General features: G+C 44.1%; 1 protein-coding gene and 1 pseudogene across 1 annotated transcript; both read right to left on the bottom strand.

Annotated features, from left to right (window-relative positions):
• Positions 1 to 1453: 1453 nt before the first annotated feature.
• Positions 1454 to 8716, bottom strand: LOC126656971 (cytochrome P450 89A2-like; annotated as a pseudogene).
• Positions 8717 to 12066: 3350 nt separating this feature from the next.
• On the bottom strand, positions 12067 to 14777 carry LOC126656970 (uncharacterized). Its single transcript, XM_050351597.1, has 4 exons — positions 14605 to 14777; positions 13563 to 14424; positions 12752 to 13480; positions 12067 to 12678 (listed from the first exon to the last, which is right to left on the bottom strand). The coding sequence occupies exons 1-4, from the start codon at positions 14775 to 14777 to the stop codon at positions 12067 to 12069; spliced, it is 2376 nt and encodes a 791-aa protein (XP_050207554.1).
• Positions 14778 to 17735: the final 2958 nt, after the last annotated feature.

The raw sequence follows: 17735 nt of genomic DNA, 5'->3' as shown, positions 1-17735 counted from the left end.
TATTACATTGCGCAAAGTGTGCGTGAAAAGTGACGCTAGATTAGTATGTCACTTCTCAAGTCTCTTTAACGCGTCGTCCCGATTACCTAAGCATTGTTAGGTTATTTTACGCAAAGCGTGTGTTTAAAGTATTATTAGTATATCGCATCTCAAGTCTCTTTAACGCGTTGTTCCGATTACCTAAGCATGGTTACATTATATTACACAAAGTGTCCGTGAAAAGTGGGGCTAGATTAGTATGTCGCGTCTCAAGTCTCTTTAACGCGTCGTTCTGATTACCTAAGCATGGTTAGGTTATATTTACGCAAATTGTGCGTGAAAAGTGATGCCTGATTAGTATGTCGTGTCACAAGTCTCTTTAACGCGTCGTTCCGATTACCTGAGCATTGTTAGGTTATATTACGCAAAGAGTGCGAGAATAGTGCTGCTAGATTAGTATGTCGCGTCTTAAGTCTCTCTAACGCTTCGTTCCGATTAAATAAGAATGGTTAGGTTCTATTACTCCAAGTGCGCGTTAAAAGTGCTGCTAAATTAGTATGTCGCATCTCAAGTCTCTTTAACGCGTTGTTCCAATTACGTAAGCATGGTTACATTATATTACACAAAGTTTCGTGAAAAGTGACGCTAGATTAGTATATCGCTTCTCAAGTCTCTTTAGCGCGTCGTTCCGATTACCTAAGCATGGTTAGGTTATATTTACACAAAGTGCGCGTGAAAATTGATGCCAGATTAGTATGTCGCGTCACAAGTCTCTTTAACGCGTTGTTCCGATTACCTGAGAATTGTTAGGTTATATTACGCAAAGAGTGTGAGAATAGTGACGCTAGATTAGTATGTCGCGTCTTAAGTCTCTCTAATGCGTCATTCCGATTAAATAAGAATGGTTAGGTTCTATTACTCCAAGCGCGCGTTAAAAGTTCTACTAAATTAGTATGTCGCATCTTAAGTCTCTTTCACGCGTCGTTTTGATTACCATCCTTATGCTGCGTCACAAGTCTCTCTAACGCGTCTTTCCGATTACCTAAGCATGGATAGGTTATATTACACAAAGTGTGCGTGAAAAGTAACGCTAGATTTGTAAGTTGCGTCAGAAGTCTCTCTAACGCGACATTCTGATTACCTAAGCATGGTTAGGTTATATTACGCAAAGTGTGGTGGAAAAGTGACGCTAGATTAGTATGTCGCGTCACAAGTCGCTCTAACGCGTCGTTCCAATTACCTAAGCATGGTTAGGTTAAATTAAGCAAAGTGTAAGTGAAAAGTGCCGCTATATTACTATGTCGCGTCTTAAGTCTCTTTAACCCGTCGTTTCGATTAGCATGCTTATGTCGTGTCACAAGTTTCTCTAACGCGTCGTTCTTATTACCTATGAATAGAATTACAACAACCCAAGGAAAATTGGAGCTTCTCCAACAAATAAATGTCATCTTTATTCCCTATTTTCCTATAACCCGCAAAGATTTGGATTTATTTTACTGTAAGAACTTTTAACTTCGGCGAGAAATAATTTGAGCCTGCAACGGAAACTTCATGACCACAGAAAATTCGTGTTTCTCCGACATATCAATGTCATCTTCATTCACTGCTCTCCACTCATAACTCCACACCAAATTAGCCACAAAATACTCCAAATGCAGCATTGCTAAGCCATACCCAGGACACATCCTCCTTCCCATTCCAAATGGCAACATCTTTATCTCTCTGCTTCCGCTCATATCAAACACTTCTCCGGTCATGAACCTCTCCGGCTTAAACGCCGCCGGATCAGCCCACACCTTTGAATCCCACCCCATCTCTGCGACCATGAAGTTTACGCTCCCATTCTTTGGTATCACATAGTTTTCTAGCATTGTATCTTCACTAACTGCGTGAGGCACCACCATAAGCGCCGGCGGATGCCGCCGGAGACCTTCTAAAACAACCGCTTTTAGATATGGCATCTTCTGCAAATCATCTTCTTTGATTATTATGGTTTCATTTACTACTTCTTTAACTTCCATGTACATCTTTTCTTGAATTTGTGGATACTTAATTAAATTTGCCATGATTCATTACAGAGCTGCAGTTGTAGATTCTGTACCTCCGTTAAAAACCTCTGATAATAAACTAACTATTTCTTGTTCTTCAAGCTTTCTTTTGTTATCAGGAAAGTTCAAGATCCATCAATGTATCAACATATGACAACAAAGCTTTTTGCTCTGTTTCTTGATTCTCGCTCAATTTGTTTTCTTTTCTTGATCTTATTAGAGGAATCAATACATTTTCTTGATTCTTTTCGAATTCGCAAAGTGTGCGTGAAAAGTGACAATATTGTATGTTGCGTCTCAAGTCTCTTTAACGCGTCCTTCCGATTACCTAAGCTTGGTTAGGCTATTTTATACAAAGTGTGCGTGAAAAGTGACACTAGGTTAGTATGTCGTGTCTCAAGTCTCTTTAACGCATCGTTTCGATTACCTAAGCATGGTTAGCTTATATTACCCAAAGTGTGCGTGAAAAGTGGCGCTAGATTAGCATGTTGCGTCACAAGTCTTTCTAACGTAGCGTTCCGATTACCTAAGCATGGTTAGGTTATATTACGCAAATAGTGAGTGAAAAATGACACAAGATTAGTAAGTCGCGTCTCAGGTCTCTATAGTGCGTCGTTCCGATTACCTAAGCATGGTTTTGTTATATTACGCAAAGTGTGCGTGAAAAGTTCCGCTAGATTAGTATGTTGCTTCCCAAGTCTCTTTAATGCGTTGTTTAGATTACCAAAGCATGGTTAGGTTAAATTACACAAAGTGTGCGTGAAAAGTGACGCTAGATTAGTAGGTCGCGTCATAAGTCTCTCAAACGCGTCGTTCCGATTACCTAACCATGCTTAGGTAATTAACCTAACCATGCTTAGGTAATTAGAACGAAGCCTTAGAGAGACTTGAGAAGTGACATATGCTGTCACTTTTCACGCACACTTTGCGTAATATAACCTAACCATACCTGGGTAATCGGAACGACGCGTTAAAGAGACTTGAGACGCGACATACTAATTTAGCGTCACTTTTCACGCACACTTTGAGTAATATAACATAACCATGGTAATCAGACCGACGTGATAAAGAAACTTGAGACGCGACATACTAATCTAGCGTCACTTTTCACGCTCACTTTGCGTAATATAAGATAACCATGCTTAGGTAAACGGAACGACGCGTTAAATAGACCTGAGACAAGACATACTAATCTAGCGTCACTTAGCGGTACTTTTAACACACTTTGCGTAATATAACCTAATCATGCTTAGGTAATTGGAACGACCCGTTAGAGAGACTTTTGACGCGACATAAGAATGGCAATCGAAACGACGCGTTAAAACAATTTGAGAAGCGCCCTACTAATCTAGCGTCAGTGTTTACGCAAAATTTGCGTAATATAACCTAACCATGCTTAGGTAATCAGAACGACGCGTTAAAGAGACTTGAGACGCAACATTCTAATCTAGCGTCACTTTTCACGCACACATTGCGTAATATAACCTAACTATGGCTATGTAATTGGAACGACGCGTGAGAGACTTTTGACGCGACATAAGCATGGAAATCGAAACGACGCATTAAAGAGACTTGAGACGTTCCATACTAATCTAGCGTCACTTTTAACGCACACTTTGCGTAATATAACCTAACCATGCATAGGTAATTAGAACGACGCGTTAAAGAGACTTGAGACGCGACATACTAATCTAGCGTCACTTTTCACGCACACTTTGTGAAATATAACCTAACCATGCATAGGTAATCAGAACGACGCGTTAAAGAGACTTGAGACGCGACATAATAATCTAGCGTCACTTTTCACACGTAATACAACCTAACAATGCTTAAGTAATCGGATCGACGCATTAAATAAACTTGAGACGCGACATACTAATCTATTATCATTTTTTACGCACACTTTGCGCAATATAACCTAACCATTCTTAGGTAATCGAAACAACACGTTAGAGAATTGTGACGCGACATACTAATCTAGCGTCACTTTTTACTCACACTTTGCGTAATATAACCTAACCATGGCTAGGTTATCGGAACGACGCGTTAAATAGACTTGAGACATACTAATCTATTTTCATTTTTCACGCGCACTTTGCGTAATATAACCTAACCATGCTTAGGTAATTGGTACAACGCGTTAAAGAGAATGGAGACGCGACATACTAATCTAGCGTCACTTTTCACGCACACTTGGCGTAATATAACCTAACCATGCTTAGGTAATCGGAACAATGCGTTCAATAGACTTGAGATGCGACATAATAATCTATTATCACTTTTAACGCACACTTTGAGTAATATAACCTAGCCATGCTTAGGTAATTGAAATGACGCGGAAAAAGAGACTTGAGAAACGGCATACTAATCTAGCGTCACTTTTTAGGTAATATAACCTAACCATGCTTAAGTAATTGGAACGACGCATTAAAAAGACTTGAGAAGCGACATACTAATCTTGCGTCACTTTTCAGGCACACTTTGCGTAGTATAAACTATAACATACTGAGGAAATCAGAATGACGCGTTAGAGAGACTTGAGATGCGACATACTAATCTATTGTTACTTTTCACGCATACTTGGCGTAATATAACCTAACTATTCTTAGGTGATCGGAACGATTCGTTAGATGGACTTGAGACGCGACATACTAATCTATTGTCATTTTTTACGCGCACTTTGCATAATATAACCTAACCATGCTTAGGTAATCGGAACAACGCGTTAGAGAGAATTGTGACGCGAAACAAGCATGGTAATTGAAACGACACATTAAAGAGACTTGAGACGCGACATACAAATCTAGCATCACTTTTCACGCGCATTTTATGTAATATATTACCTAACAATGCTTAGGTAATCTGAACGACGCGTTAAAGAGACTTGAGACGCGACATATTAATCTAGCGTCACTTATTACACACTTTACGTAATATAACCACACCATACTTAGGCAATCGGAACAACTCGTCAAAGAGAATTGAGACGCGACATACTAATCTAGCGTCATTTATTACGACACTTTGCGTCAAATAAACTAACCATGCTTAGGTAATTGGACGTTACATACTCTAGCATTACTTTTCACGCACACTTTGCGTAATATAACCTAACCATTCATAGGTAATCGGAACGACACGTTAAATCGACTTGAGAAATGACATACTAATCTATTTATACTTATCAACCACACTTTGCGTAATATAACCTAACAATTCTTAGGTAATCAGAACGGCGGGTTAGAGAGACTTGTGATGCGACATAAGCATGGTAATCAAAACGACGCGTTAACATACTAATCTAGCGTCACTTTTCAAGCACACATTGCGTAATATAGCCTAACCATACTTAGGTAATCGGAACGACGCATTAAAGTGCCTTGAGAGGGGACATACTAATCTAGCGTCACTTTTCACGCAAACCTTGCGTAATGTAACTTAACCATGTTTAGGTAATCGGAACGACGCGCTAAAGAGACTTGAGACGCGACATACTAATCTAGCCTCACTTTTCACGCACACTTTGTGTAATATAACCTAGCAATGCTTAGGTAATCAGAACGACGTGTTAAAGAGACTTGAGACGCGACATACTAATCTAGCGTCTCTTTTCACGCACTCGTTGCGTAATATAACCTAACCACGCTTAGGAAATCGGAACATCGTGTTTAAGAGAAATGAGATGCGACATACTAATCTATCCTTTCACGCACAATTTGCGTAATATAACATAACCATGCTTAAGGTAATCGGAAAGACGCGTTAACTCGACTTGAGACGCGACATACTAATCTATTGTTACTTTTCACACACACTTTGCGTAATATAACCTAACCATGCTTAGGTAATCAGAACGACACTGTTAGAGAGACTTGTGACGCGACATAAGCATGGTAATCAAAACGACGAGTTTAAGAGACTTAAGACGCGACATACTAATCTTGCGTCACTTTTCACGCACACTTTGTGTAATATAACCTAACCATGCTTAGGTAATCGGAACGACGCGTTCGAGAGACTTGAGACATGACATACTAATCTAGCGTCACTTTTCACGCGTACTTTCGTAATATAACCTAACCGTGCTTAGTTAATTGAAACTACGCGTTAAGGAGACTTGTGACACGAAACAAGCATGGTAATCGAAACGACGCGTTGAAGAGACTTGAGAGGCGACATACTAAATCTAGCGTCATTTTGCACACATACTTTGCGTAATATAACCAAAACAAGCTTAGGTAATCTGAACGACGCGTTAGATAGACTTGAGACGCGACATACTAATCTATTGTCATTTTTCACGCACAATTTGCGTAATACAACCTAACCATTCTTAGTAATCGGAACGACGCGTTAAATAGACTTGAGACGCGACATATTAATCTATTGTCATTTTACGCACACTTCGCGTAATATAACCTAATCATGCTTAGTTAATCGGAACGACAAGTTAGAGAGACTTGTGACGCGACATAAGCATGGTAATCGAAACGAAGCATTAAAGATACTTGAGACGCATAATACAAATCTAGCGTCACTTTTCATGCACACTTTGTGTAATATAACCTAAACATGCTTAGGTAATCGGAACGTCACGTTAAAGAGACTTGAGACGCGACATAGTAATCTAGCATCACTTTTCACGCACTCTTTCCTTTATATAACCTAAGCATGCTTAGGTAATCGGAACGACGCATTAAAGAGACTTGATACACAACATACTAATCTATTGTTACTTTTCACGCACGCTTTACGTAATATAACCTAACCATGATTAGGTATCTGAACGACGCGTTAGAGAAAATTGTGACGCACCATAAGCATGGTAATCGGAACGATGCGTCAAAGACACTTGAGCCGCGACATACAAATCTAATGTCACTTTTCACGCGTACTTTGCGCAATATAACCTAACCATGCTTAGGTAATCGGAACAACGCGTTAGAGAGAATTGAGACGCGACATAGTAATCTAGTGTCACTTTTCACGTACACTTTGTGTAATATAACCTAACCATGCCTAGGAAATCGGAACAACGCGTTAGAGAACTTGAGACACGACATACTAATCTAGCGTCACCTCTTACGCACACTTTGCGTAATATATCTTAACCATGTTTAGGAGATCGGAACGACGCGCTAAAGAGACTTGAGATGCGATATACTAATCTAGCGTCACTCATTACGCACACTTTGCGTAATATAACATAACCATGGTTAGGTAATCGGAACAACGCGTTAAAGCGAATTTAGACGCGACATACTAATCTAGTTTCACTTTTCACGCACACTTTGCGTAATATAACCTAACCATGCTTAGGTAATCGGAACGATGCGTTAGATAGACTTGAGACGCGACATACTAATCTATTGTCATTTTTCACGAACACTTTGCGTAATATAACCTAACCATGCTTAGGTAATTGGAAAGACGCGTTAGAGAGACTTGTGACGCGAAATAAGCATGGTAATCGAAACAACGTCGCCAAACTAATCTAGCGTCACTTTAAACACACACTTTGCGTAATATAACCTAACTATGTGTTCGCCTGGAAATATTCCGGACTCGAATCTTTGAATTTATAATCGGGATCGGTTTGAGGTTTGATACTTTAACGAACCTGTGTAGATATTCACAGGGCTTGTTTGGTTAAAAACACTTAACCACGTGATTTAAAAGTAATAATCTGGGAGCTACGAACTCAGGCGAGATTAATACCGAAAACTACTCCTAAATTAAAACAATTCGGGGATTGCGAGATAAAAAGCACTGGGCTTGGTTTTTGATTGATTGATTTGTTGATACATGAATAATGAAGCTCTGAGCTATTTATAGCTCCTCATAATCAAGACTCCTAATTCGACTAAGACTAAAACTCTAAGAGAAAATCACTCCTATTGAGCTACAAATTCCTAATAAATAAAAAAGGCAATAATAATAAAAAAGGCTTTCTTTTGGGCCTGACGCCCTTGTAAGCCCACATGGAACTCCTGATCCAGCAACCCTTTTGGGCCGGTGCAAACAATGCCCCCAACAAGATTGAAATATTTATTTTCGGGCTTGTTCTTTCCTTAATCCTTCTTCTAATATTACCCGGCCCAATCACTGAAGCCCAAATCACTGCAAGCAGATTTCTTAAAGGGTTGCATCTATTGACTTCTCGGTACCCCCTTCATGCCACGTCATTGCCAGCTGTTCTCCACGATGTCACGTCCTTGCCCCACGACCTTTCGGCTTCCTCTGATTTTATCTTTTAAGAAAAAATACCATCTCATTTCCTCACTTACCTACCCTCTCTGCATTTATCGAGCTTTCTCTCTCTTCAGCAATTTCAAGTGCTCCACAAATCTTCTCCTGGTAAGCGCTCGCCTTCGTCTTTCCACCCTTTTGAATCGCCCCATTTAAATATTTGCCTAACTGAGGTACCCTTGTTTTACAGTTCTCAGTGGCTGCTCCAAATGATGCTATCGCCGCTCAAGTGACCGACAAGATAAACGAGATCCATGCTGCTGCTCCGAACACGGACTTTCAGGTAATAGTCAAAACCAACGATGACAAGGAATGTTTCGCCCAGCCACCTGTGTGAGATAGCCACTCCGTTCCACGAAGAAGTCCCACCACGCTTTTCGCTCCCCCATCAGTCTTCCATCTGGGTCAACACAATGTTCAGGAACTGACCGATTGGTCATAAAGGGTATCAAGAATGGGTAAACAGACTAAAACCACACTTCGGCCAACTATGGAAAGATGTGGGAATTTATGACATGATCGGTCTGTGCAAAGCGAGTACACCAATTGCGAAACATTACATCATGGGTGCCTTCCTATTCTAGTCGACCGCCGTCCACTGCTTCTGTTTCAAGTTCGGCATGATGACCATAACGCTTCTTGATATGGTGACTGTTGAATATCGCTGTCATCGGCGAGCGTATTTCGCCCAATTTAGACGCCGAAGTTCCAGTTTTCAAACGGACAAAAGCCCAAAGGAGTTATGGACCTTTCGTCAACCTCTTTATGGGCGAAGAGCATTACAAGCCAGACACGCGAGAGCATATCGCCTTCCTTGCGTTTTTCATAGCTAAATACGTCCTCTGCACTCCGTCATTCAGGGTCACCACTGATTGCTTCACTCTCACCATTGTTCTCGCTGAAGGTCGCAAGTGTAACCTGGGGGAATTTATGCTTGCTCACTTATATAGAAGCCTCAATGAGATCGCCCCACATGGCGATAAAAGGGTTTTCCAATGCCCAAGCGGTCCCCTCTGGGTTTTACAATTATGGCTCGCCCTTTACTTCCCAGAGCTCTTTGAAGTCGGTCCTCAGATTAAGGCCGAACTATGTGGTTACCAACTCATTGCCGCAGGAACTCGCCTTCCTCGTGTTCTGGATGTCCTGGAAGTTTTTAATAACTCCATAAGGGCCCCCGAGTTATTTTGCCCGGTCTTGTCTCTTAAGTATCCCCCTTCCTGGTTATTCCTCGCCTCGGACTGTGAAGACTCGGAGGCAGCGAGGGCCGATCCACAATTCAAACGTGGCGGCCAATACTGGGGCAGTTCTTTGAAATCCCGTAACTTAATCGCCGGTCTAGAATACAATCGCAGTAGTCTGGAGACGTATTGCCCTAATTACGTCGCCCGTCAGTTTGGTTTTTGCCAAGGAATCCCCTGTCCTTTATTGATCTCCGTCAATAATCGCGGGACCTACAGACCCTCTAGAAGATTACCCTGACCTTCAATTCATCTGTCGCCTGAACAGGGCTTACCTTCCTCCTATCTCCGAAATTTCTCGCCCTTCTGTGTCTCCAACCCATACCCCTGAATACGAAAGCTGGTGGGCTTCGGTCACAGAGTCCTATTTCGACCTCTCGCCAAAAGAAATCCTCAGTCTTCAGAATTTTTCTTTACCTCCTTTATCTCGGAACCCTACTCATGCCGATCTGTTTCTTTTGCAAGCACCAAAACGATCCAAATATGAAGGTAACCTCTTTCACCTTTATGAAATAGCTAAGTTTGAACGTTTCTATAAATTTAAGTATGACCCGTTAGATCGCCTCGGTATGAACTTAAAAATGCAAAAACATAGGCGAGAGGCTAGATTGAAATATGATGAAAAAATGAAAAAAGTCTGGCAAGAACACTATGAGCCTAAGTACTCGTATGAATTTTACCTCGCCCATATTCGCCCTAAGTTCAATTATAAAAGCCCGCCAGTACCAAAAGTCAACATGTCTACTGTCGACCCAATTAAATTTCCTAAGAAAAGGGCGAAAAAACGTAAACCTGACATAACCAGTGAAGGTGTGACTTATACAGGCATCAGATCCCCTTCTGATGCCGAGGCGATAGCCGAACTGGTCAAAACCGGTTATAATAGAATACCAGGTAATCTCATCGAGTCATTTTGATAACTTGTCCAAAAACGTTGTTCTAACTATGTTCTCTTTCAGTGGGCGTCCCGAAGTGGAACAAGGGCGACGTCTTTGATACCGACGGCTAGGAGAACACAGAACCGAGGAAAGCAAGAGTAAAACGCCCTGCTAGTAAAAAGCCATCTAAGAAAGAGCCCAAGGCGAAGAAGGCGAAGAAAGAGACATTTGGGTCTCGGATGTTCGACCCATCCCCCAACGAAGTTCCCCCTGCGCAACCCTCTAGCGCGCATTCATCATCGCAGGGCGATACTGAGACTGCGGACGAGCAGACTGGCGATGAGGGTCGTTCGGCTCTTCCGTCGCCTTCGAACAAAGCTGATGAGACTCCTACTGTCTCTCAAATGCTGACCTTTTCGCCGCTGCGTCCACTACTATCGCCTCTGAGCTCTTCGCTGGTTAATCTTCCGACACGCCTTGCTGCCAAAACTAAGGTACCCCAGTTTTTTTTTGCATCGCCTTACAGTAGTCTGGCAGCTGATATTTTACTGTGGAAAAACTTGTCAAATACCAGTCGAGTCCTCGGATCATGAAGATATTGCGGCAAAGGCAGCAGCTTTCCTGAATTCTGACAGCGAAGACGAGGATTTGCCGACACCTGAGGGCGTATCTTTGGTAGAAGTTTCCAGCGGCCATTCTGAAAACTGGGGCGATCATCTGGACGTAGTCACTGAGCTGAAATCTCAAGGTACCTCCATTTTCAAATCGCAGAAAGACTTTGAGAGGCTGAAAAAATCATCTACTGCCCTGGCTGATGCTCCCGCCGAAATTCTAAGTGAGAAGGCTCGTGGTGCCATGGCCAAACTATCTGCCTCACTTCCTGCCTTCCAGAAGATTTATGATGAATCAATGGCGATTCAATCTGAGCACAACGAGCTAACACTTCAGGAAGCAAAGGCGAGAGAAAGGTTGGAAGAGCTAAAGGTGACTGTGAAGTCAGCGGTTTCTTCTCTCAACACTCGCCGAGACCGCACCAAAGAGCTTAGTGAGAAAATTGCTGCCATGAAACTTGAGCTCGAGGCAGAAGAAAAAGGCATCGGCGAGCTAGAAATTTCAATGGACAAGGATTTACTCGAGGGTGTTGATGTCAAGAAGAGCCGAAACCATCTGAAGCAACGCCTCGCAAAAAAAGAAGCCCAAAGTGGATGAAGCCTGCAAATCGTTCAGCACCGTTCGCAGCGAAATTGGCGACATTTTCAGCCATTTTTAGTCTTTTTCGCCCAGAACAATGTCTTGTATTTTTCCCTGTTAATGTTCTGAATTTTAGTACTTTTTGATCGGCTTGGGGCCGTATATGTTTGATTGACGTTTCTAATGCCATTCGGCCAGAGAGCCGAAAGTTTTATCATAATTCAATGATCGCATATTTTTAACGTTTGATTATTCTCATATTATCGGCCCGTAGTTGGTCCGATATGAAATAATGTTATTTTATTTAAAAACATCAATTAGAAAATGTTGAGAAAAACGGAGGGCCCGTTGAAAAAACTCAACTATCATGAACCGCCGAAACTTAATTGGTACCATCAAGGGATCGGCGTTTACATCATGTCGCCGAGCATTCCATGAATTTTACTGTTTCAGGATGCTTCGGCGGAAGTTCTATGGTCGTAATTACTCCTCGTTGGCTCCAAACAGTCGTCGGTCAACGTTCTCCCAACAACTAGGGACGTAATGTTTTAGGAACTGACCGTTGATCGCCCTGTCGTGCTCTTCTCCATCAATGTTTGCTAGCAGGTAAGCACTGCCGGTTAACTTGTTGACCACGATAAAGGAACTTTCCCAATTCGGGCTCCATTTTCCGAGCCGATTATCTTTATGGCCGATAGGCAAAACTGCCTTCCATACTATATCGCCCACCATAAATGCTTTCCGTTTCACTCTTTTGTTGTAAGCCCTTTCGACGCTTCTTTTCTGAGCTTCAAGATGATCCAACGCCGTCAATCGTTCTTCGTCGAGGTCTAAAGCGTCTATCACCATTTTATCAAAGTAGTCGTCCTTGGATAATTCGTTCTGGTATCTGCGGCGAGTAGACGTGACAGTCAATTCCATTGGCAACATCGCATCATAACCATACACCAATCTGAAAGGCGAAGTCCCGGTGGCCGACTTCTGACTGGTTCTATTCGCCCAAACTGCTTCTGATAAGAGCACATGCCATTGTCCCGGGTTCTCTTCAATCATCTTTTGAACTATAAGCTTGATAGCTTTGTTCGTGGCTTCGGCCTGTCCATTGGCTTGGGCGTAGTATGGCGTTGAATGTAACATTTTTTATCTTCATTTGAGAAGCCCACCAAACTATATCGCCTCCCGTAAACATCGTCCCTTGATCTGTGGTTATAGATTCGGGCAACCCGTGTCGGTGGACGATGTACTCTTTGAAAAACTTGATTAAAGCTTCTTGCGTTGGCGACTTCAAGGGCTTAGCTTCGACCCATTTGGTAAAATAGCAAGTGGCGATAATTACAAAAGTATGACCATCTGACGAGCCAGGGTATATCTTCCCTATTAGGTCGACTGCCCATCCTCTGAATGGCCATGGCTTGATGAGGGAGTGCAGGTCTTCGGCCGGGACGTGCTGTATCAGGCCGAATCTTTGACATGCTTCGCAACCTTTGCCATACCTTATGCAGTCCTGTTCCATTTTCGGCCAATAAAAGCCGTATTTATGGATCAGCCACCTCATTCTGGGGCCCGCCTGGTGAGCGCCCGCTATTCGTTCGTGTACCTCGGCCATCGCAAGCATCGCTTCTTTTGGACCGATACACCTGAAGAGTAGCCCTTCAAAGCCCTTCTTATATAGTTCGCCGGCTAACACAACGTAATTTAGGGCCAAAGTCCTCAACCTTCTATTCGGGGGATCTGGCTCTTCAAACCACTTCAGGAGCTCGACTCTCCAATCTTGGGTGACATCCAGCTGGTAAACCGAGAATTGTTTCTCGTCGACAGTGATGCCCCCGGTATGGAGATTCGACGTCTCCCTCTCTATAACGTCGAACTGGAGGTTTACCTTGTACCCACTACCGTGCTGAGTCGTTCGCAACGCTGTTATCGGTCCTCTCTGTGTATTCTATCCTCCTGTCCTGAAAGACTTCGATCAGGTGCTTTGCCTTGTTGCAATATCTTATCAACAACTCAGACTCGCATTTGAACTCTCCTGTCACTTGTTTAATGACTAACAACGAATCGCCTCTGACGTTCATCGCTCTTGCCCCCGGTTCGGCCAGGATCTCAAGGCCAAAAATTAGGGCTTCGTATTCTGCCTGATTGTTGGTACATTCAAATTGGAGTTTGAATGATAGCTGGTATGATGCACCTAGGGGTGAGATAATATGCACTCCGGCGCCTTCCCCCTGGCTAGTCCTGGATCCATCGAACCACATCTCCCAAACAGCGATGTCGCAACAACTGATTGTTTTCTCCGTGAGGGTAATGCCAGGATGATCGGCTAAGAAATCAGCTAATACCTGTCCTTTGACCGCCCTCTGGGGGACATATACCAATGTAAATTGGGACATCGCAATCGCCCATTTCCCAATCCGATTTCTTAGGTATGGTTTTGATAGAACATACTTAATAATATCGGTCTGGGATAGTACGTACACCACTACCGGCAGCATATAGTATCGCAGCTTGCAGCATGTAAAGTATAGGCACAGACACATTTTTTCTATGTCGGTATAGCGAATCTCTGTATCCGTCGGTCCTCGGCTCAGATAGTAGACTGCTCTTTCAACCCCATCGTCCTCTTGGGCGAGCATACAGCCTAGGGATTCGTGTGCATCCGATAGATACAACAACAATGGTTTATTCGGCTTTGGAGGGGTCATAACCGGAGGTTTTGCCAAGTAACCTTTTAAATCGTCGAACACCCTCTGTTGCTCGTCCGTCCATATCCACTCACCGGTCTCTTTTCCTCTTAGCAAAACACTCCAGCTGCGAAGTCGGCCTGCTGTGTTTGCTATGAATCTCCTGAGGAAATTGATTTGACCGATGAGCCTCTGGAGCTGCTTCTTGGTTTTGGGTGGTTCAGCATTGATGATCGCCTTGGCTTTGTTCTTGTCTATTTCTACTCCCCGCTGGTGAACCAAAAAACCCAAGAAGTTTCCAGCCAAAACACCGGATGCGCATTTTAGAGGATTCATCTTCAACCCATTACGTCGTATGCGTTCGAAACCTTCCCGAAGGTCGGACAGATGGACTTCGCTGGTATTTGATTTAATCACAACGTCGTCTATGTAAACTTCAAGGCAGTCGAGGCCTCTGAACATTTTGTTCATCGCTCTCTGATATGTTGCCCCCGCGTTTTTCAAGCCGAAAGGCATCACGACCCATTCGTACGCTCCAATCGGCTCGGGGCATCGGAAGGCTGTTTTGGAGATGTCCTATTTGCTGATTGGTACTTGGTTGTACCCAGAGTGTGCGTCGAGGAAACTGAGTATCGTGTGTCCTGCTGCCCTGTCTATTACCATATCGGCCACCGGCATCGGGTATTCGTCCTTAGGTGTGGCCAGGTTGAGGTTTCGAAAATCCACGCATACTCTTAGCTTTCCGTTTTTCTTCATCACTGGTACGATGTTAGAGAGCCATTCGGTGTACTGGGCTTCCCGAATAAACTTAGCATCTTCCAGCCGCTTAATTTCGTCCTGGATGAGGTTATCCACTTCCCTGGACATTCGCCGGGGAGGTTGCCGAAATGGCCGAAATCCACTTTTCAATGGAAGCTTGTGCTCGGCGATGTCAGGGTCAAGGCCCGGCATCTCGTCGTACGACCAGGCAAAACAGTCGCGAAACTTAATGAGTAAAGCGATCAGTTGTCCTCTGAATCCCTCGTCCAGTCCTGCGTTGACATATATAGGCTTAGGCGATTCATCTGTCCCCAAATTTACTTCGAGAAGTTCGTCTTGTACTTGAGCGGGATCATCTTCCAGTTTCCCTGTCGCTAATTGTATGTCCCCGACTCTCACCGATCCTGTTGGGTCTTGATCTTGGTCCTCGTAGATGCATTCGGCCGATGCAATATCGTACAGCGAGGCTAACTGCCTAATCTTCTCCCTCAATTCCTTATTTCGTGCTATCATTGTAAACTTTTGAGGATGGTAGATCGGCCTTTGCCCCCGAGGGTCACTGATACTGGCCGATCTGAGTTAACAAGTAGGCGAGGAACGCTCGTCTCCCCTTTTGAACTAAGGGATTGTATGTTGCGCACTTCCTCGTCATATAAACGTGCTTCGAGCACGTTATGGTCTTCGCCGAAGGGGTTGGGGTCGCCCTGCACGACTTCGGCCTCGCCGTCATCTCGTCATATGAAGAGCATCTGATGCATGGTCGATGGTATACACATGTTGGAGTGTATCCAATCTCGGCCGAGTAAGATGTTGTAGTTGCTCCAGGCATTGACCACAAAAAATCCTTCTTCGGTTTCTACTCGCCCGACCTTGATTCGGAGGGTGATGTACCCCTCGGCCGGCGTTTCGCCTCATGCGAAATCAGTCATGTAAACATCAGTCGGGTCAAGCTGATCCCGCGTTATGCCCTATTTTTTTAGCATTTTCTCCGGTAGTATGTTAACGCCAGCCCCGTTATCGATAAGGACCCTGTTGATTGACACCCCGTTCAAATCGGACTTGATGTACAGTGGCCGAATGTGCCTTGTCATCCTCGTTGGAGGTTTGCTAAGAGATACTACCGCTGTACTGTCGGCGCTATCTCCTTCTGGAACGATGACGTCGCCTTCTGTCCGGGCTTACTTCTGTACGAGTCGGGGAGTGTGACCACCTTCACTCTGTATTCGTCCCTTACCACCGGGACCCAAGCTTTTAGCACTCCCTTCTTGTGCGAAACAATGACCTCGCGGTCTTTGGGCAATCTCGCTTTCAACTGGCCACCCTGGTGCGATACGAGTACGTCTTTGTAAGACGGTTTGCCGCCGGAATCTTTTTCATCCTTGTGAACCGTTGTCGTGTCGGCCAGATCATCTACTCGTTTCTCACACTTTGGTACCCATATTTTCCTAACCTTGGTATTTCGCCGTTCAGGCGACTTGGTATCCATATCGGCCTGGGTCCTTACCCCCTATCTCTCGATTATAGGTCTGTTTCCTTGCTTTTCTCTGGGAGCCGATTCTGCCCCGTGATTCACCCGCGACTCTTGTCGCAGCCTTTGCATTCGCCTCTTCTGGGTTTTCGTCATACGAGGGGTCTCCTCCGTTGGCCGAAATATCCTTTTAAATACGTTGGTGCTAGACCTCCGTTGTGGCTCATGCCTCTGCCACTGTTCCGTAGGCGATTTTGGTTTAAAGGTCTTGGGATGTTCCCTCGTGTTCTCGCCTCCCTTGATCTTGAAATACGTACTGCATGATGGGCAAGTCATATCTGCAGTGGGCGAGCTGTGGCGCTTCCTCTTCTGTTGCTGAGACCGTCCTCTTTCTCCTTGCCACTTTGAACCATCGGTCTCCACTCTAGGCTTGGGCCTTCTAGGATTCCACTTGCTCCGTATTTGCCCTTGCTCTAGGAAGCTATCAAAGTGGGGCCGAACAGTGTTGATAGAAACGTATTTTACATCGGCCTCTTTCTTTGTTGGAAACAGAAGTTTTCCCTCGTTGATCGCCTTCTGGATCACATTTCTGAAGTTCACACAGTTGTTCGTGTTGTGTCTCCAAGAGTTGTGATACTTGCAATAATCCTTGCCGACCAGTTCCTCAGGTGGCGGGATTACATGTCCCTTGCTTAGGGTGATCTGTCCATCCTTAAACAAGGCATCAAATATGTCGTCGGCTTTGGTTAGGTCGAACGAATACTCCTTCTGTACCACCGCGGTTTTATTTTTCTTAACAAAACCAGGCTTCCGCAAGGCCGAACATTCCAGGGGCTTTGTTCCCAAAAATTCGGCCATGTTGACTTCATCTTCGGAACCACTATCCTCGCTGTCAGACACAACGGCCACGTCCAGCTGGTCTTTGTAGTAGGTTCCCTTGGATGCGCCTCTCCTCTGCTCCTTTTCTTGGAGGAGTCTCTCGTAGCTCGTCACCCTGTTCGTTAGCTCGAACAAGTCACGAAACCGGTAGCCCTCGAAGTGTTCCCTCATGGCGAAGCTCATACCTCTCACCACCATCGGAACGCAATCGGCCTCGGACATTTTGGTGGAGCACCTAGTCCTGAGGTTTCTGAAACGGCCGATATACTTTTCTGCCGATTCGCTTGGTAGCTGCGAGATACGGGCGAGGTCGGCCAGGGTGACATCAGGTGGTGCCCTGTAAAATTCCTCATGGAAAAGGATTTCGA

This window comes from Mercurialis annua, linkage group LG7, assembly GCF_937616625.2.
Source record: "Mercurialis annua linkage group LG7, ddMerAnnu1.2, whole genome shotgun sequence".
NCBI lineage: Eukaryota > Viridiplantae > Streptophyta > Magnoliopsida > Malpighiales > Euphorbiaceae > Mercurialis > Mercurialis annua.
This window is presented reverse-complemented; position numbering and strand designations above follow the sequence as displayed.